The sequence below is a fragment of the Pelobates fuscus genome, chromosome 8 (assembly GCF_036172605.1).
Source record: "Pelobates fuscus isolate aPelFus1 chromosome 8, aPelFus1.pri, whole genome shotgun sequence".
NCBI classification, from domain to species: domain Eukaryota; kingdom Metazoa; phylum Chordata; class Amphibia; order Anura; family Pelobatidae; genus Pelobates; species Pelobates fuscus.
Genome location: NC_086324.1, coordinates 42,410,896 through 42,433,320, shown reverse-complemented (window position 1 = coordinate 42,433,320; position 22,425 = coordinate 42,410,896). Strand labels below are relative to the sequence as shown.

General features: G+C 39.9%; 2 protein-coding genes across 2 annotated transcripts in view; both read left to right on the top strand.

The window, feature by feature from the left end:
* The window catches only part of SP3 (Sp3 transcription factor), a 58,730-nt gene extending 53,105 nt beyond the window's left edge, over positions 1–5,625 (top strand). Inside the window, exon 6 of the mRNA XM_063429747.1 lies at positions 3,806–5,625. Coding sequence (XP_063285817.1) covers positions 3,806–4,119 — 314 coding nt within the window. The 3' untranslated portion in view covers positions 4,120–5,625. The remainder of the gene's footprint in view (positions 1–3,805) is intronic.
* Positions 5,626–22,262: 16,637 nt separating this feature from the next.
* Positions 22,263–22,425, top strand: part of LOC134571235 (dynein axonemal heavy chain 11-like) — a 260,314-nt gene continuing 260,151 nt past the window's right edge. The window contains exon 1 of the mRNA XM_063429407.1: positions 22,263–22,406. Coding sequence (XP_063285477.1) covers positions 22,263–22,406 — 144 coding nt within the window. The remainder of the gene's footprint in view (positions 22,407–22,425) is intronic.

Sequence of the window (22,425 nt, the reverse complement as noted above, 5' to 3'; positions counted from 1 at the left end):
AGGCACTCCAGATGTTCTGTACTCCATCACCCCTAAGGCTTTGCCAGAAATATGGGTGACGTAGTCCACAATATCTGGAGTGCCCAAGGTTGGCTACCCTGGTATAAATAATGTATATGATCTATGCACCTAACACAACTCCATTTATCTATAGTTGTTTTAGTGTTTATAGTGTCCGTGTGTGTGTGTTTTTTATTTTTATTTTTTAATAGCTTGTTTTAACAGTTGAGTTAACCATTTGACTCAACTGTTTAAGCAAAATATCTTTAAAAAAAAAAGGTTGATTAAGCAAATATATGAATATGTATGTTATATTAGTTAAATAAACCTATTTAAATTGCTCTATAAATATGAGTAACCTATTAAACTTGAGAGACTTCACAAAGCAATAATTTCATCATTTGTTTAGGTATTTCATATTTCATAGGTGGTAGCTTGGGCCTCTTAACTAGTGACTGGCAGCAATGGCTGTTCAGTCGCTAGTTTTAATGTTTAGTATGGCAGGTAGGGACATATGGAGGTAAAATACCTCCATTGTAGCAATATAGTGGTCTTCTTGACCCACATAGGATTTTTATTACATTTTTGTAACTTTTTCTATGTGGAGGATGGCTAGCAAGCGATGACCAGCCAGCACATAATATTAAGCTTTGCGCTATCGAGGGTTTTTAACTATTTGCCCACTGGCTGCTAGCACTGTCAGCAGGCAAATAGTTCTTAAACTATCATTCACTTAAAAATAGCAAATGAATGATGATCTGCGATTCCAGTGCTGTAGATTTGGTTCGAATGAAGAAATCACTGTTTTTCCGAATTTACAGAATCGGTTGAACCTACCGAATTCTGACGTATTTGCCTTTAGTAAATATGAGAATTACCAATGTAGTCATGATGTCACCACTCACTGCAGGGAGTGAAGCAGGAGCCTAACGGTCGGATTCTACCTCGGTCCGACCAAAGGTGTATGAACATGGAAGAGGGCTCTAGTGTTCTGTGAAACTAGGGACCACATTTTCAAGTAATTTTTACATAGAATTCGTTTTACAAAATGCCAGAAATTTTCATTACATGCTGCAAGGATTCTTATAATACAATTTTTTTTTAATTTTGGTGACGGTGGTACTTTAATTTTGCTGACACTTTAGAACGCAAAGTTATTGATAACTCATTTTCTCCTGCTATTGAGCTAATTTATCTATGCTATCTACCAGAAAGCAGTGATAGGTGCTAATTCAAAAGAATTAAATTTCCTTTACATTAAATCTTTAATATTTTCTGTTTAAGTATTTTTTTTTTTTTTTTTTAAATCTAAACTGCATGCAGCTGTATTTACCTCTGGCACGGTTTCTCGGCGGAGGTAGCTGTGGTTATCTCTTGCACTGTTTCACAGTTTCTCTATGGAGGTAGCTGTGGTTACCTCTGGCACGGTTTCTCTGCGGAGGTAGCTGTGGTTACCTCTGGCACGGTTTCAGTTTCTCTTTGGAGGGAGCTGTGTTTACCTCTGGCACGGTTTCAGTTTCTCTTTGGAGGGAGCTGTGTTTACCTCTGGCACGGTTTCAGTTTCTCCATGGAGGTAGTTACCTCTGGCACGGTTTCAGTTTCTCCATGGAGGTAGTTACCTCTGGCACGGTTTCAGTTTCTCCATGGAGGTAGCTGTGGTTACCTCTGGCACGGTTTCAGTTTCTCTTTGGAGGGAGCTGTGTTTACCTCTGGCACGGTTTCAGTTTCTCTTTGGAGGGAGCTGTGTTTACCTCTGGCACGGTTTCAGTTTCTCCATGGAGGTAGTTACCTCTGGCATGGTTTCAGTTTCTCCATGGAGGTAGTTACCTCTGGCACAGTTTCAGTTTCTCCATGGAGGTAGCTGTGGTTACCTCTGGCACAGTTTCAGTTTCTCCATGGAGGTAGCTGTGGTTACCTCTGGCACGGTTTCAGTTTCTCCATGGAGGTAGTTACCTCTGGCACGGTTTCAGTTTCTCTATGGAGGTAGCTGTGGTTACCTCTGGCACGGTTTCAGTTTCCCTATGGAGGTAGCTGTGGTTACCTCTGGCATGGTTTCAGTTTCCCTATGGAGGTAGCTGTGGTTACCTCTGGCACGGTTTCAGTTTCCCTATGGAGGTAGCTGTGGTTACCTCTGGCACGGTTTCAGTTTCCCTATGGAGGTAGCTGTGGTTACCTCTGGCACGGTTTCAGTTTCCCTATGGAGGTAGCTGTGGTTACCTCTGGCATGGTTTCAGTTTCCCTATGGAGGTAGCTGTGGTTACCTCTGGCACGGTTTCAGTTTCCCTATGGAGGTAGCTGTGGTTACCTCTGGCACGGTTTCAGTTTCCCTATGGAAGTAGCTGTGGTTACCTCTGGCACGGTTTCAGTTTCTCCATGGAGGTAGCTGTGGTTACCTCTGGCACAGTTTCAGTTTCTCCATGGAAGTAGCTGTGGTTACCTCTGGCACGGTTTCAGTTTCTCCATGGAGGTAGCTGTGGTTACCTCTGGCACAGTTTCAGTTTCTCTATGGAGGTAGCTGTGTCTACTAATTGCATCAGTCTTTCAAATGTTCAGTGGCAGTTGGTGAGACCATGTGATGTCAGCAGCCAATCAGAACATGAGATTCAGGATGATGAGCCATCTTACTGTCAACTGCTATGAAATGTCTGTTTTACCTGCTCAGTGATTCAAGTGTAATTGATATGATAAGGCAGTGTCAGTGTAACCACTCATACTGTAAAGGTTTATAGGGTTTTATCCAAATCTGTACAACACAATGTATAGATAGAATTTTTAAGCAGGTAGATTTATGACCTATAGTTACAGTGTACGGGTCTTCAATGATACAACTTAACAATCGAGAATGTGAAGCTCTTTGTGGCATGACAGGCTGGCTGCATTGAAATACTTTAAAATATATTATTGTTGCCCTGAAAACCAGATGAAACGGCATTGCTATAAGGAACTACCGCCCCCTTTTTTTTTAAATTTATTGTTGAATTTGTGTGGTTAAATGAAATTTGGAATAGTTATGTCAAATGGTAGTATGGTAATGATTGGTGAGCAGAATAGTGATGTAATTTTTAGGGTTTCATTTAGGAGAAATGTATCTATCCTCTGTCACTTCCTTATTGTTTTTATAATACACGAGAGCGGTGTACAGATTTTGAATTGTGGGGTTTTTTACAATATCCACACACACAGGGGAAGCAAGATCCTTTTTTTTTTGGAGATTAAAGGTTCAATATAATGTCTGTGAGAGGGATCAGTATTTGTAGCCGTAAATCCACAACCAACAAGTTCAGAGACAGATGAAAGAAACTTTGGAAATAATGAAAATGCACAAATCTGCCGTGTATGGCCCGGTGTATTTAATAGAAAATGGAGGTAGAGCATTTGGGTTTTCTATGAACTGTTCTTGACTGCTGAGCAGTGGTTTTAAAGGATAATGGGTGTCATGATCTTTAAAGTTGCATAGTGTGCATCAAATGTTGTTTGTCCATAAACAAATTGATTTGTCAGAATCTAAATCCTTTTTACCCTGCATGTTCCAAACAAATCAATTCATTTAGGTGTGAAATGAAAGGATTGTGTTTTGGAGAAATTCATTTTTGGGCGAACCGCATTTTTGCAAATATTTAACGTGTGATTTTATTGGATCTTAAGGTATGCATTTACATGCATTTTAAATTCGACTTAAAACATGTAAGGTTTTTGCAAATATTTAGCGTGTGATTTTATTGGATATCCATTTTATTGGATATTGTATATGTATTTTCCTAACCTAAATGAACTTTACTATAATATCTTTTTTGTCATCCAACAGGTGAAAAGAAGTTTGTCTGTCCTGAGTGTTCCAAACGATTTATGCGAAGTGATCACCTTGCCAAACATATTAAAACCCATTCGAATAAGAAGGGCATTCATACCAGCAGTGCTGTGCTGGCATCCATAGAAGCAAAGCCCGAAGATGCATTGATTTCTGCTGAAGGAACAACCCTTATCCTTGCAAATATTCAGCAGGGATCTGTATCCGGCCTAGGAACTGTAAATACTGGCACCAGCAATCAAGATCTTCTCTCAAATTCGGAAATCCCTTTACAACTTGTCACAGTTTCGGGAAATGAGACAATGGAGTAAAAATCACACGACACCTATTAATTGTGGTTATTTTTATACAGTAGTGAGAAAACAAAACCTTGTTCTTGAGTTATTAGATATCTTTTTATTGATGTGCAAACATTTTGGATTGACAGTTACTTGGTTATACATGACACTGAAATGCCTTACTTTGTATGCTATTCCATTAAGTATGATACAATGGTAAAATTGCATGGCTTTTGTAGGTACTTTTGGAATCTAGAACTGATGAAATTTTACCATGATCCGTACAAGTATAAATAATGTTGACAGATGGAAATGGTAGTCTAACCAAATGCATCAATCCAGTGTGGTTTAGTGTATAAAAAAAAAAAAGAAAACAAAAAAATTACAAAAAATAAAAAAATAAAGAACATGTTGGTATTTATCTATTGTAAGATAAAGTTGATGGATTAAAAAAAAAATTATGTTATGATAAATTTTTGTAATTTTCTTGATGACTGGAATTTTTATTATGCATAACTGACAAATCACGTTTCCCAGCAAATACGTCAGTTCGGCTTTACCATAACTCACCAACTTATGAATTAACAGCCAATCGTTTTAATTAGGTGAATCTGTACACACCATTTTAAACGTTTCTCTTGTAAAATTCTTCGACAAAGTTTTAACATGGAGCCGATGGCAGCGGCCACTGTCTAGATCGTGTTGAAAAGCCATGTGCAAGATCAAGTTGCAAACCAAATCTTGTAAAAAAAAAAAAAAAAAATCTATTGTTTTGCGTCATGAAAAAAAAACATAGCCAATGTTGAAAGATTTTGTAGGTTGAAGCATTTTTGAATGGTTTAAATAAATGTTATGATTAAGCACCCACTTTATTGAACACTGGTGGACCAAAAAAAAATAGTGAACTGTTTGTCATTTAGCACATAATGATTTCAATCTTGTGTACTCTGAAAAGTATAAAACCCATTGTTGTAAATTAACTAGTATAGCATATGCAAACATGATTTAAAGCATTTCCATTTTGACAATACCGGGCATACAAGACCTTGTCATGGGATTTGGGAAATTATACAAGGGTGTTTTATTTTTATTTTTTTATTAATGCTTTTATTTTTGTTTCTCTTTCCTCTTCTACCTGCCCCGCCCCTCCCCCCCCCCCTGCATTTAAACAAACCTTTTTTGCTTCTACCCTAAAAGAATTGTATGTATCGAATACATTTACCTGATAAATATGTATATGTTTTTTTTTATTATGTTGCTGTATTTTCGTTTTTATTTTTTAATAATTGTTTATATTTTCATCTATAGAAAACGTGTAAAGTTTCAAAGTTACATTACAGGTATGTAAGTGCTATACCATTTTTCTAAGTAGTAAAATAAAAACCGCAGCACCTACAACAGTTCACTTATTTACAAGCTTCGTTTGGGTCTCTGTTATTCTTATGACCACCTCAAATTTAAAAGCTACCTTAAAGTGTATGTTTAAAGTGTATTATAACAGTGTGGTAGTTTAATAAAACACTATTTTCTTTCTTTTGACTTTGCTGTTTTTATATTTATTAAGTGGCAATATCAATTCAGTTTGTTCATTTTTACATTATTTTTGTGGACCATATGCTTGGTCTTCAAAATATGTACTCACTATTTACTTAAAGTGATATTCAAGGCTGCCACACGAGTTAGGAGCAGGGAATAGGTTGGTTAGCTGGCTGTCCATTTAAGTCCACAGTTTCTGCCCCACCCATTCTGCCATGTTTCCATTTTTGCTCCAATAATATAGCTGTATGTGATATTGTGCTGCGGAACTACGGCATTTTGCTGGTGCTATATAAATAATAATGTAAAGCTACGGTTTTGTGACAGTCCGTAAGCAAAGATTCCTGGTAGTTGTAGCTCCCGTTCTAGAATGACAACTGTTAAACTACATCTGACATCAAACATCCTTGCAGTGTTCTTAAAACCCTGCCCTGCGACATTTCGTGGATAAGCTTAGCACTGTGAAAGGGCTCACTGCATATCCTGGGGAAAATGCAGGTGCTTTAAATATAAATATTTTACTTTTAATTCATTGTCTGTATTACAAGTTCTTAAACACACCAAGCACTAAAATTGCAACATCCCACTGCAGTGGTTATGTATCTAGGAGTGTTCTCGTGTCCTTACAGTCCAAGTAGTCAAACCTTTTAATAATGTTTTGACAATTCACCTGGGTATTATTGGGCATCCGCCATCGCCTTCTCTGCAACCGAAGCTCCTGTTTTGAACTAAGCCTGGTGATTCAATTGTGCGTATTGTTTGAGAGCGCTTAGCTGACACAGCAAAGCTCAGCCGAGCTAACAAAAGCTCCTTGCCAGAGCTTCCAGCTCCAGCAGAGGTGGCAACAGGTACTTTCTGGATCCTAGGTAAACTGTCAAACTACTATTAAACGGTTTAACTACTTACACTGGGAGAGCACTCCTGATATCATAGTTCTGCAGCCTTACACTTAATAGAGCTTGAAAGCAGAGCTTATAATTCCACCTCCAAACCATGTGAGTCAGGGTTCCACTTCTAGGCTCACATACCAACTCATACCAGTAAGCTGGTGTGTCAGCACTGAGGTTGAGGGACTTGCTAGGAGCAGGTTTTTGAAAGTCCAAAGGCGGCCTCTTTCTGTGTTATTGATGTGGTGTGCTGCTGTGCACGATTTGGTCATTGAGATAATTTTACAATTGACGAATGGACCACCATCTAAAGCCTTATAGCTTGGCTTCCCGTCAAGAAAATCTTAGAACCATTTTCGTTGAAAATGGCAAAATTGTAACCTTGGAATTCCACTTCATTTACATCATGTATATAAGATTTGGTTTTTAATCTCCCTCTCTTTAGTGCTTCTTTCATTGTTTTTAGCATTGTTTGACAAATCCAAGGAGCGGATTGCAGTCACCATACAAATTGCATGCAACGCTCAGATTTTAAGGAGCATACTGTTCTATTTTGCTGCTGATGATCATGCACATAATGAATGCAGATGGCTAGCGGCATTGTAGTGTATGCTTCTTTCATGTGGTTTCACCAGAATTCAGTAAGCAGAGTTGATACATAATTAGTTTTGTGACATCAGGAAGGGGCATCGTGAGACATGTATGTTTGGAGTAGCTGATAGAAGTTGGGTTCTGTACTGAAATCTAAATAAATCTTTCAAAAGCACCCCAAAAAACAAAACTAAATTTATATATATTTTTTTTTGAGGAGGGTTGTCTGTGCTCCAACTGTTTGCACATTACTTCTACAAGAACACGCACGCTACTGTATAGGTTTTATGAAAGAAATGCTAGCAAGTTTAGTCCACACTTATGACCTGTATTACTTGGTGTCACTTTGTAAGAAATTATTCTATGTATTTTGCCAGTACATTTATAATTTTAAGTCCACAGGCAGTTATGTTCTCATAATATATGAATAAAATCTGTACCTACCTGAAATTGATCTTGTCGTCCATTCAGTGGTAATCCTGAAAGCGAGCATACATAAATTTGGTCTGAACACTGTTTGTCATGTACCCTTTACTTGTTATCACATTTTATTTATGTAGGGGCACTCAATATATGTATCTAATGTGACCATCTAGATTTTTATTTGTGCAACCTGAGGTAGATATGTGGAGTTCAATGCTGATAAAATGTGCAGTGTGTTTTGAGAGCGTCTGGCGAACGGTCACCTCAGCACGGTCTTAATATAGAATTTAACAAAAAATTAATATACTATCAAAGTTTTGAAAGGAAATTAATTCTTTGTTAAAGGAAGTATATGTAAAAATAAAATAATGCGAAACTCTTATATACCATAAATCTATCCCATTAGTATATGACCGGATCATTCAGCCATATAGATATACCTTCGCTCCGACAGTGTTTAATTTTGACAGTGTCAGTCTGATGTCACTGCGCTATGGAGGTCAGTAAAGCCAAGAAGATTTATAGGTTTTCAAACACTTCCTGAACCAAGGTGCATTTATATGGCTGAAGGATCTGGTTCTATAGTTACACAAAGTTCAGCCTTCTTCGCATTTTTTTTTTTTTTTCCCTGAATATTATGTTTTGGCAAGTATTTATCCAATTGCTTTTTAAACATCTGTATAGACTGTGATAAAACCACCTCTACAGGCAAAGAATTCCACATCCTTCTTGTTACATAGCTGAAAAGAGACTTGCGTCCATCAAGTTCAGCCTTCCTCACATATGTTTTTTGCTGTTGATCCAAAAGAAGGCAAAAAAAAAAACCCAGTTTGAAGCACTTCCAATTTTGCAACAAGCTAGGAAAAAAAATCCTTCTTGACCCCAGAATGGCAGTCAGATTTATCCTTGGATCAAGCAGTTATTACCCTACATTGAAAGATTATATCCTTGAATATTCTGTATGCATCTAGTAGCTGTTTGTTCCTTTGCCTTAGACTAAATCACCTTTCTTCCAGTCTAAATGCATGATCTTGTATATAGTCCTCTATATGAATAGATTTCCAGACAATAGTTTGTATTGGCCCCGACTATATTTGTATAATGTGATCATATACTTTCTGATGTGCCGTTTTTCCACACTTTTTTTTTTTATAAAAACCTTTCTCAATAACTAAAAAGCTCCATTCCTTTTATAAATTTTGTAACCTGCTTCAGCATTTTTTTAGTGCCATAATATCCTTCTTTGAAACTGTTGCCCACAATTGCCCAGCATATTCAAGGTATGGTTTTACCAGTGATTTAGAAAGGCAAAATATTATTTTCATAATGAGTTTTGATGCTCCTTTTTATACATGACAATACATTACTGTCCTTAGCAACTGCCAAATGACATTGCATATTGTTGCCTAGTTTGTCTATAATGATTCCCAAAGCCTTCTTGTGTGTTTATCCATAATTCACTACCATTAGGGTGTAAGTTGCTTGTGCATTCTTCACCCAGAAGTGCATACACTTTGCATTTATCTACATTGAATTTAATCTGCCAATTTAGTGCCCAGTCCCCCAATCTATCTAAATCCCTCTGCAGCAAAGCAACATCCTGCTCACATTGTACTACTTTACAATACTTTGTGTCATCTGCAAACACTGATCATGGATTTTAATTCCTATTTCAAGATCATTTATAAATCTGTTAAATCGAAGCGGTCCCAAAACAAGACCAATTTTTTCCAGCTTGAAGTCTTGCCATTAGTGGCAACTCTCTGTACTCCATCTTTAAGCCAATGTTTTATGTCAATCTTTGTTTTTATTGAGGCATATCAGTAACATGAATTAGAATGGTATAGTCGTGACATGATTAAACAAACAAAAAATATAATTGTACAGGATGAAAAAACACAGTAATGCAGAGCTGGTCACAACAGGGATAAATTAGCCTCTTTTATAATGAAATGAAAGAACGATAATGTGTAGACGTGGGTCATTGATAGGAGTGACTCGAGAGATACTATAAGGCAGTGATGGCTTACATTGACACCATAAATTGCTTCTGGACTACGTTTCCCATGATGCTCAGCTAGCTTTTAGAGTCTAGTATTGCTAATTAACCAGTAATACCAGCATATGTTAGGCAAGGACAGAATGCATCACAAAACATGTAAAATGTGCAACTGGTAAAGCCGGATACATCTGATGTCTTGTAATGCCTATGATGTATGCAGGTCAAACATACTATAAGACAGGACAGTAATAAAGCCACTGAGACTGAGTTGGCTATGAAAAGATAAATCAAATTGATATGGAACATAAGGAGGTAAGTAAGTTAGAACACATCTGCTTCAATCAGGGGTGATTCAGGCAGTATGCCTGTTGGTAAAGTCAGCTAACTCCCAGCGTGGGGAAGTCTTGTAGGGAGTTTATGCAATTAAGAAAGTTCAGGTGATAGGCATATCCACGCCAGAACACGGCCCTCTCCCTGCCACGGGCCTGCACATGAGTCTACGTACTCTGGCGCTCTCGGGGACGATTTCCTTTCCCTGACCTAATATGCGGGGGTTTGGCGCCGTGGGATCCTCCGCACACGTGGATGATGCTGTGAGGCAGTAGGAGGTGAGCGACAGTGTTGGGAGGCGTGTTAGTAACAGGATCACCTTGGGAGCTTAGTTTTCCGTGGCGGCTTGCTTTCCACTCGAATCTCCTGGTACTTTGGCAATCCAGCTTGGTGAAGTGCCTGAATCCTTGACCAGAAGGTCTGAAATATTTCATCGAGGCGGAGCAGGATGCTTGCTGTAGGGCTAAGGAGAGGCACTTGAGGTGGGCTCAGGCCTTGTCTGGCCGATAGAAGGAAGACTGCCAACTTATGTGTATATCTTTGTGGTGTGCTGCAAGGGAGTGCAGGGTGAGCGGTAACCCCTGCTTGTCCAAAGGGGGTGGGGGGAATAGGAAAGCAGTCTTGACAGGTTAAAGGACAGGAGTCCAGGGAGGTTGACTGCCTCTCCCCACTTCCTTCTATAGCAGGCTGCAGCAGGGTACCTCGGGTCTCTGGCAAAATGTCCCCTCAAGTGAGGTGTTGATGTACACGGGGGTATATCCCCAACTTGTGAGGAAGCTGCTTAATAGCTGGGGTAATGGCCCAAAATCAGCCCAGGATTCAGGAGCCCAGGCACCATACGTCTGCTTTGCTCTGTGGCTAGACTCCTCCCCTTTAAGCCAATGTTTTACCCAAGAGCAAGAGTTTTCATGTGGACCACTTTTGTTTAGTTTGAACACTAACCTGTTGTGAGGAACTGTATCAAATGCCTTGGCAAAATCCAAGAAGATTACATTCACTCCAACACCCTGATCAATACTTCTACTTCTTTGTACAATGCAATTAGGTTAGTTTGACATGACCTATGTTTCAGAAAACCATGCTGATTATTGCTAATAACACTGTTCTTCTTAATGAATGCCTGATTATTATCACTTAACAACCCTTCAAATATTTTCCCAGCTACAGAAGTTAAGCTCACAGGTCTAATTTCTAGGCAAATTTTGAAACTGTTTTGAATATAAGAACCACCTTCATCCAATCCTCCAGTACAATTCCTGAAAAAAAGAAATCTTGAAAGATTAAAAACAGATGTTCACTTATTTCCACCCTTAGCTCCCTAAATGGATGCTACACTGGCCAAATACAAAATAAACAAATATCACTGTTTAGTAGATATTGCCCCCAATGAAAACGTACATGCATTTAATTATGGATTTGTTCATTAGGGGTGACATCAAAAACCAGCTTGTAAAACATGCATTTTTCTTGTCTGCTGCCTTTGCCAGCCCTCCCATTCTAACCCTGCCCAGACTTTCTGTGGCTGTCCAATCAGACTTCCCAATGTGCATAAAGTTTTTTTTTTTTTCCTCTTTCTTTTTAAAAACACCTTGGACACAACTGGGTAATCTCTAAATCCTGGACTGGTAGGGGATTACTTCAGGACTGGGTTGGGAACCATTGTGCTAGAGGGAGTGTGGTATAGTGACACAAACATTAAGGATAGTGGGAAACAAATAGATTGCTAGAAAAGTAAGTGGGATTAGTGGGATTTTTATTTATTTATTGTTTGACATTTGCAGGAGAGGAATCGGTATGCTTTGCTAAAAAAAAAAAAAAGTGAATTTTCAATGATTTGTTTTGAAGGAATGGAGACTGGGTGAAAGTCTTACTGAGAAGGGGAGGGAGTTCCACAGAAGGAGCAGCCCTAGAGAAGTCTTGAAGGTCGAGCATCAGAGGTGGGAGTATGGACAGAGGATTGACATACGTTGTAGGGGCCTAGACGTGACATACTTGTGTATTAGGGAGGATAGGTAGGTTGGAGCAGCTTTATGTAGAGACTTGTAAGTGAGTACCAGAATCTTAAATTGTGCCCTATATCTTACGGGAAGCCAATGTAGGGACTTGTGAGATAGATGTGATGGTAGCGCCGTTGACATGGAAGGAGACAGACACGGTACCAGCAACACTTGAGGTTGGAAAGATTAGAAGTTCTGTTGTGGACAGGTTGAGTTTATGGACGTTAGCAGCCATCCAGTAGGAAATCGCTGAGAGGCAGTCAGAGACACGAGTCAAGAGGGTCAGACAGAGATCAGGAGAGGACAGATAGATTTGCGTGTCATCCGCACAGAAATTATACTAGAAGCCGAAGGAGCTGATGAGTTTACCAAGGGAGGCGTCTTGAGTTTAGCTCCACTGAGCGAACCAAACCAGGAAGTAACACTTTCTGCAAAACAAAAACAGAACGAGGACACACTCTATACATAAAGCTTTCTAGCAAGCTAAAGTGCTTTAGGGGTCTGGAGTGTCCCTTTATTTTTAACTTTAGTACCTGTCTATTTAAGTAGATTTCCGGACCTCCCTATAAGTGGTGGAAGGGTAGCAGGGACTTGCTGCTGTCCCCAGGTTTAAAGCAATATGCAAGATAAAAGAAACAAGAGGACCACAATGGTATAGTACGTGGGCCTCTTGTTTCTTTTATCTTGCATATTGCTTTAAACCTGGGACTCCACCAAGGCCCTGCTACCCTTCCATCACCAGAAAGAAGAGACTCTGGTTCGGGTAGTTCCAGCTTTACACAAGCGCTAAAAATCCTACTTGTTATTTATTATACTGGATCTCCCTATGTTTATTAAATATAATAAATAAATCTTATAGTCCAGCGCTGGGTCAGACTCCTCACTGCAGCCTGATCCACTACTTGAAGTACATTATGTATTGAGAAAGAGCCAACCCGAAAGGATTGTGTTCTATCTGTGTCCTTCATTAAACCACTCGAAGCACTATTGCATCTGGTAGCACTGCCTTTATTTTCTCTTTTGAATTCACTCAATCATGATGATAGGTCCAAACCAGTGCCTCTCATAAAGAAACCTTGTGGGCCTACTGCACATGCTCAGTAATTACCGCAATCCACCATCCATTGCTTATCTATCAAAAGGATTAGCTGAGTTTGGCGTTGTCAAGCTATGTGACGTTGAATACAAAAACCTTCGCAAAGCAAAAGTCATAATGAGAAAGCACTCCTAGTGGCTGCCTGTCTGACAGCAACTAGAGAAGTGTTTTCATACAAGTGTAAACCTTGCCATTTAAAAGAAATTACATTGTCAGCATTTTTGCATCGGCACCACTGTATTAAAAGGAAGTGATTTTTGTACTAAATATCCCTTTAACAGCAATAACAAAACTAATTATTAAATGCTTATTAACCCCTTTCATACCGTTCTATGCCGTCCCCATTATAATGGGCTTTAAAGCCGTTGCGGCTTTGACAGAAATTGTAAACTTTTGGCATTGATTTTTAAAATATGACTGATCATGCAAAAAAAAAACATTTTATTGAAGGATAGTGATCATATGAAGCCATTTATTATCACATAGTTGTTTAGCTCCTTTTTAAATCATAATGATAACTGAACTCACCCAAATGGCCCTGATCAAAAGTGTACATACCCTTGAATGTTTGGCCTTGTTACAGACACACAAAGTGACACACACAGGTTCAGATGCAAATTAAAGGCTAATTTCCCACACCTGTTTAAATTGCAATTAGTGTCTGTGTATAAATAGTCAATGAGTTTGTTAGCTCTTACGTGGATGAACTGAGCATGCTAGATATTGACCCATGGGGAGCAGAAAAGAACTGTCAAAAAGACCTACATAACAAGGTAATGGAACTTTAGAAAGATGGAAAAGGATATAAAAAGATATCCAAAGCCTTGAAAATGCCTGTCAGTTCTGTTCAATCACTTATTAAGAACTGGAAAATTTGGGGATCTCTTGATACCAAACCAAGATCAGGTAGACCAAGAAAGATTTCAGCCCCAACTGCCAGAAGAATTGTTCGGGATACAAAGAAAAACCCACAGGTAATATCAGGAGAAAAACAGGCTACTAGGGCTAGGGTAGGGTTAGTGGTTGGAGCAGGGTTAGGGGTAGGGTAACCCTATTCCCTACCCTAACCCATACATCTAACCCTACCCCTAACTCTACTCCTAAACCAACCCTACTCCCCATAACCCTACCCTAAACCAACCCTAACTCTACCCTTACCCTATCTCTAACCCTAACGATACCCTAACCCTAACCCTACACTTACCCGAAGTGCCGAACCGAAGCGTTGAAGTCCCGAATTTCGGAATGCCGAATCGAATATTTTTACCATGCACATCCCTACTGCACATGGGACTCTCTTGGACTTTCCAGCATGACAATGACCCTAAGCACAAGTCCGAGTTGACCCTCCAGTGATTACAGCAGAAAAAGATGAAGGTTCTGGACCTTAATATGATCGAGCCACTCTGGGGAGATCTCAAACATGCGGTTTATGCAAGATGACCAAAGACTTTGCATGACCTGGAGGCATTTTGCCAAGACGAATGGGTAGCTATACCACGTGCAAGAATTAGGGGTCTCATAGTCAACTATGACTGCATGCTGTCATTGATGCTAAAGAGGACTAAGGGTTAATTTTTTTTCTTTGTTGCCATGTTTTGTTTTATGATTCTGCCATTCTGTTATAACCTACAGTTGAATATGAATCCTATAAGAGACTTAAAAAAAAAGTGTTTTGCCTGCTCACTCATGTTTTATTTACAAATGGTAGATATATGACCAATTCTCCAAGGGTATGCAAACTTTTGAGCACAACTGTATGCCATGCAAGTAGCATGGGTTGTTATGGTGTCTGCAATGTCAATTTCAGAACATTTTGAGACTGAGTTATACTCCACCAAAACCCTTTGTTGTAGCATTATACACTGACATTGGTTATCAGAGAATGCTTCGGTGAATTCATCGTAGCCAAGTTTAAATTTTCGATTTCTCTATTTGCTAGCTTTTCCGTCAGCTAATAAATAAAATATCAGAGTATTTTTTAAAAATTTATTTTGCTGTGTGCATATGTTGCTACCTGTATCTGGTTTCTCCTGACAGCTGTGAAGCGGTCTGCATTTAAAAGACCTATCATATTACATCCATCACAAGCATGCCTTTGTTAATTCTGCCTCCTGTTTTCTTTAAGTACATTCAGGGACTCCTAGAACATATTACTGTTTTTAATTTCAGCATATTGTAGTATAGAATGATGCGAATGCACGGGATTTAACATTTGCTGAGACAAAAATTACTCTTACAGCAGATAATCTTAAAGTGGGTCTGGGAGTTGTTCTTATTCTGACATATACAGGTGACATCCTTTACAGCAAAAAATAAATAAATATGTAGACACAAAATAAATGTTTTTTAGATCACGATTCATGTAAACCGACCATGAATCACATTATGACACTAAATGTTTTAATTCGGAGTGTAATATAAATATTTATTTATAAACTCCACACAATAGCTGCGTAAAAGCAACACTGCCAGATCTCTGGAAATTACACAATTGAATAAAACTTAAAAAAATCACCTGCAACTTGTTTTAACCTTTCCCACTGCGAGGCTCTGTTTTCTTTAAACGTATGTTAAAGATTTAACTAGTGACATCACGATCCGGTTCAGTCCAGGCACAGTCAGGGCACACAATGCAAATGAGGACTGGAACAGAAACATTGTTTCAGTTTTCTCGTTTTTACTATGTTCATTGGCGGAAAAGGGTTATATTTGTAACAGTGATTGTTAGGGAGCAAAGATGGAGGTGCCTGGTTCAAGGATACATGTGTGGATATATACACTTAGTTTTGTTTTTCAGACCTCACAAAAACAGGTTTGCTAAATATTATTGATAAGTAAACAGAATTTTTTAAATCCTGGGAAGATCCATGCAAAAAAACTTTCACTTTAATCCCCCCACACTGTGCTATATAATGAACTTCAAATATAGAGCATTACGGTGGCAGTGTCACAAATTACAGTGCCTTGCAAAAGTATTCACCCCCCTTGGCATTTTTCGTGTTTTGTTGCCTCACAACCTGGAATTAACATGGATTGTTTGAGGATTTGCATCATTTAATTCAACAAATAGGACACAATAACAGAAAAGGTCAATGTGCATAACTATTCACCCCCCAAAAGTCAATACTTTGTAGAGCCACCTTTTTGCGACAATCACAGCTCCAAGTCGCTTTGGATAAGTCTCTATGAGCTTGCCACATCTTACCACTGGGATTTTTGCCCATTCCTTCTTGCAATACTGCTCCAGCTCCTTCAAGTTGGATGGTTTGCGCATGTGAACGGCAATCTTTAAGTCTCACCACAGATTTTCCATTGGATTGAGGTCTGGGCTTTGACTGGGGTCATTCCAACACATTTACATGTTTCCCCTTAAACCACTTAAGTGTTGCTTTAGCAGTGTGTTTGGGGTCATTGTCCTGCTGGAAGGTAACATTTTAGTCTCATCAGACCAGAGCGTATATAGGCCACTGCATGCAGATAAATACACTTAAAGGACCACTATAGGCACTCAGATCACTTCAGCTCAATGAAGTGGTCTGGGTGCCAGGTCCCTCTAGTTTTAACCCTGCAGAGAAACTGCTTTGTTTTCAGCTGCAGGGTTAATCCAGCCTCTAGTAGCTGTCTCACTGAGAGCCACTAGAGGTGCTTCCGTATTCTCACTGTGAAAATCACAGTGAGAAGACGCTGGACGTCCATAGGAAAGCAATGAGTAATGCTTTCCTATGGGCGGTTTGAATGCGCGCGGCTCTTGCCGCGAATGCGCATTCGGAGCCGAGAGGCGAATCGAGGTGGAGAGATGCCCAGCGCCAAGGGAGCCCGGCGCTGGAGAAAGGGAAGTGCTCAAGGGGTTTTAACCACACACACACTCTCACGAACAGATACATACATACCAGTTAACAGACACACACATTTACTGACAGACACACACTCAGTGACAGACATACATACACACTCACTTACAAAACATACACTCTCACTGACAAACACACACTCACTAACAGACACCAAACAGACTCACTAACAGACACACACAAACACGCTCAGTAACAGACACACACAAACTAACACACAACACACACAGTAACACATACACACACACACACAAACTAACACTCACTGACACACTAACAGACACACACTCAATAACAGACACACAACTAACACACTCAGTAACAGACACACAAAAATTAACACACACACATATACACAAATTGAATCCCCCAGCCTCCCTACCTTTGGGAGTGCTGAGGGGATTCCCTGGGGTTCAGTGGGGCGGCTGGCCCTGCAGGCGGCGAGGGAGAATTCTCCCCTGACCGCTCTCTGCCCAGCTCCTTCGCACACCACTTACTGATGCCGGAATTACGTCATATCCCGGCATCAATGCGGTGCGCGAGAGGGAGCTGGTCAGAGAGCGCTCAGGGGAGAATGCTCCCTAGCGCGCGCCCGGTAACGCCACTGCCAGCCTCAGGGGGCACGATGTGGGTTGGCAAACTGGCGTACATACCCGGTCGCAGGGCGGCCGGGCCCCCCCTGCGACCGCGGTATGTACGCCAGTGTTTTTGCGTGTGTATAGTGGATGCAGTGTGATTGTAAATTTGTTGGTGGGATAGTGGGGTGTGAGTAGAGCAGTTTTACTATTTTTACAAATTTCTTTTTGTTTTATTAATGGTTATTCAACCCTTTCTGTTTCCTACTTCTTGCAGGGGAGGGGTGAGACCAGACCCTTGGTGGTACTTTTAGTCAAATCATTGGTTGACCATCAACAATAATGTAGTATGCACACCTTTACAGTGGCAACACCAGATAGCCAGGGGATATATACTTAGAGACAAAAGTAATTGGACCCCAGAGGTACGCAAGGGACAAATAACACCCCCGGACCCTTGCTGAGTTTGAGTCAACTTGTTATGTTTTTGAAGTAAAAATAATCTAGTAAAAACTATCAGTGTTTACACCTGGCAACTAGTGCAAAATTATATTTTGTATCTTATTTTTTTTAACTTTATTGTTTTAAACAAAGTTCTGACGCTCTGGCACACCTAATGTATTGTGCTGTCACATTGCACACATAGGACTGGGAGAGTGGGCAGCAAAATAAAGGGCCCATTCACCCTTATGAGTCTTTATTGTGTTCATTTTCCAAATAAGCCTTGTTTCCTGGCTGATACTTTGTATGTAGTGTGTCTGATATAGGAAGCTGATCCTGCTACAGATCTCTTTGCTTGAGGCTCGGTGATAGGGGGCAGGACTGTTCCTCTCCTCAGGTATCATGGGGAGAGGTGGGGGTCTAACATCAAGCAGCACAGAACATTTGTAGGCACCAGACAGGGAGGTAAACTAAATTACAGCTGCACCTTATTAAAAGCATTTCCTGCAAAACCTAATTTCAAAAAGCTGAAGAAGCAATGCAATAATGCAGAACATTGTAATCTAGTGAAAGGCCAGTAGAGAGATGCATTGGCTGGATTGATCCAGGACTTACAGTGGGACACCCTGCACCTTCTCTACTTACCTCAGGAACCCAGGACAGACATCAGATGGAGCCCAGCAGTGCTTTGCCTGCAGAGTCTCCCAGAAACATGCTGGCTCAGGACAGACGTGTAGATTACATCAAGGAGCAAGCCTTTAAAACTCTCAAAGTCAAAGCAGACAAATGGAATCGATTTGTGTCCTCAGAGGAGAACCAGAGGCAGCTGCTGGTCTTCCTGGGGGCCCCTGAGGGCCAGAGGCTGTTTTTATTCACAGGACCTGGGGACACTCTGCGTGTTGCAGATGATCAGGTTAGTTAGAGGGATGTACTAACCAGGGGTATTATCCTCTCTGATTCAGGAGAAACATGAATGAATCCTGCAACAGATTCATTATCTAGTTATTGATAATTAAGTAATTGAAAGTAATTTAGTAAGGAATATGTGCATTCTAGAAATTGTGTGAAAATTGCTGCAAAATATTTTTTTTTCTACGAAAGTCAAAGATTGTAATGTGGGTACATGAATGAAAATTAATTTTTTTTCCATGCATTGTTTTTATTGAGTTTTTAAAAAGTACAGAGCTATGGGCCATGAGAAGATCAGTAATGAAGTTCTAATGTACTGTGTAGTGTTTGACATTTTGACCATTCTTGTGGACATGGAATGCATTAGGACCATTTTTCCATCTTTGGTATCCTGGACTCTCCCTTTGAGATATTGACTTGTTATTAAATTGCCTGTATGAGGTGCCAGCTAAGTCAAAGTGAATTTCAAATGTAAGGGTAAACTAGCCAAACTGAAAGTATCAATGTCTTGGAGAATTCTTTCAGTGCGGCTGTTTTGATCAGGGTCAGATCTAGAGGCCAATCTTAGGAGGAGAACTGGAAGATCATTTAATTGCCTATATGTGTGTGTATATATAAAACTCTAAATTGTGGGAAATTTTAATCTGAATTACCAAATGAAGGCAAATATAGTTTACTTGGAGTCTACATCTGATCTATAGTCAGTTTGGCTATTTTAGTCTTCTGCAATGGATTTCAATTTGCTACAAATCAACATTTAGTAAATAAACCCATGCGTTTATTGCTGTAGGACTCGTTAATGTAATGAGTGCAATCCAGAGTTCCACAGCAATAAAAAAAAAAAAACCTGGATATTGCTCCATGAGTGCAGGGGTATATTTGTGTGGATTGCTTTTGTACAATACAATACTAGTGTGTTTGCATAGAGTACCCCTCTTTTTCCATTTGTGAACCTCTGCCCCCAACTTGTATCCATTGACCCATACCCCTAATCCCCAACACTTGTACCCTTTGCCCATACACCACATATTCACACACTCTGCCTGTACACCCCACTTCTCAACCTTCACATTCATACATCCTACATCTGCCCTTCTGCCCGTACACCCCACTTATATCCTTTTGCCAATATAACCCACTTCTCTCTATCTGCCCATGCATCAGCCTTTTGTCATTCTGGCCATAAACTACACTTTGCCTATACACCCCATTTATATCTCTCCACCCATGCACTTCACAACCCCACTTCTGTCATACACACCCTTCTCTCTCTTGTGTCCCTCTCCATGTGTGCCTGTGTTATCACATTTCCCCTACCTGTAATTTCTAAACTCAGCTCAGCAACATGGAGGGTTTCAGCTATAAGGACATGTAGATGGGATTACAAGAGGTCACACTGTGTTATTATGGCTCAGCCTACTTTCATGCAATTGGTCTGGCAGTTATACAGATAAAGTACTGCCTGACCCGGATACCACTGACAAGTCCACCCATACTCAATCTCCAGCCGCAAGCCAGGAATGTACTGTATATGAAAATTGCAGGTCTGTGGTGCGGGTAGCCATCTGGCAGCTGGTTGGGGTTAATTTGCCCTGTAGCTCCCTCTCTCCCCAGATTCCCTCCTGATTTTGGCCTTACATTTAAAATTCACTTTGAATTCACAACAATTCTCACTTTAATTTATTAACCTCAACTTAGAGTATAGAAGAGGCAACACAGGCATGTGATTTCTGATGAGACATCGGAGAGGATTATCTACTGTACAGTGTGCATGTTAACTAGCTATTGTACAAAAAGGAAGCATCTGGCCCTAGTAGAGGTGGAGGTATTTAACGTTGCACAACAGCTCATCAACCTCTTTTGACATGCAGTCCCCATGTGGCCTGTATAATGACCACCCATCGAACATTGTTTCCTCTCTAGCTCCCTCTGTGAGTGAGTGATATGTTCCCAAATGGTGCAAGTAGTGCTCCTATATGGTAATACATATTCCTTACGAGCATCTATAAGTAATAATATTTTAATGACGGATCATTAAAGGGACATGCATCACTTGACATTTATTTATTTTTTAAACAAGCAAGCAGTCACTTTTATACAAAACAAAATAAAGCAAGAAAAACTTTGAAAAGTATGCAATAAACATTTATAAATGTACTATGAAGTTGGTCAGATTGTATTGTTGGGCACGCCTCTCAGCTGTGGTTGTTTCTTCAGCCTTCCTCTTGACAGAAACAGTTCATCATCGTGCAGAAGCAGGAGAGAGAAACCAAACACTGGAGCCTGCTCTGCATGAATTACACTGATTAGACTCCCTCTCTTCTCCTCCTGTCAGGATGTTGCAAGGTGACAAGGCATGCACAATGCACTTTTCCAGCATTCCAAGGGATAGGACACCGATTGGTTAGATCAATGTCCCCCTGGATTGGATGTCGAATGCTTAAAGGGATACTATAATGCCAAGCATACAAAGCTGTAATCCTGGCACTATTGCTCCCTCTGTCTCCCTCCTCCCTCACGCCCTTCAACCCTTTATTTACTTGCCTGATCCCAGCTCCTGATGTCTCTCGTCGCTGGGTCGTGGCTGTGACTCCTCCAACATCCCTTGACAATCGAGCACTAATGCGCATGCGCGGAGAGTGCAGCGCACTAATTAGGCCACCTCAATCAATGCTTTCCTATGGGGAAATAGCTAACGCTGGATGTCCTCATCAGAGAGTGAGGACGTCAAGCGTCAGTTATCGGACCAAAAGTCCATCAGGATCCATGAAGCACCCCCCAGTGGCTGTCTGGTAGACCGCCACTAGAGGCAGACTTAGTGCTGCAATATAAACATTGCAGTTTCTCTAAGTGCAATAGGGACACTGCACCCAGACCACTTCAATGAGCTAAAGTGGTCTGGGTGCCTATAGTGTCCCTTTAACAAAACTGATGCATGTCCCTCTTACAGAGCTATAAATTATAAGATAAAGAGCAATTTTACATGGCTTTGGGGTAGTAGGGCTGTAGTTTCCCTTATTTTCAAACCAATTTATTTTTTGTTTATTTTTTTTTGCTACTTCTAAAGTTTATAATTTAGATGAGGTCAAGTTTTATAATTTGCCACTATACAGGAGGTTAGAAAGAAAGGATTGTAGTTGCTAGTTTTTTTTTTCTGGTTTCTTGAGTGTCGTCATGCTCATTATTTATTTATTTCATGCAATTATTTGTTTTCTTTGTCCATTCTTTCCTGTATGCCCAGGTGAGATTACTTTTTTTGTAGTTATTCAGTATCACCTCATGTGAAGGTTTGTGTTATTCAACTCACCCCACCTCACAGATATGAAATCACTATGCAACATCTAAAGGCCTCCTCATGCTAAGGTTAAACGTAAGATGAAAATTTCTATGAGAACATTTTTATCCCTGTTTCCTTGAGCATATATTGAATTTTCCTTACTTCATATGTGTGTTTGCAATCTGTGTTTGTGGTCTTGTAATCTATACTTTCCATATTCTATTTGTATTATCTAATAAAACTATCTTCATCGCACAGATGACTATATCCTTGAAGACCAAACTCCTGTGCTTGTTCAAGAAAGTACCTAGGACAATTTCAACAACTAATTTTAAACAGGAAATCGGAATGGGTGAAGTATCTGTTTTAATTCTGGAACAAGTGGACGTTATTGTTAGGGAGGTAAGTTTACAGTTGTCAA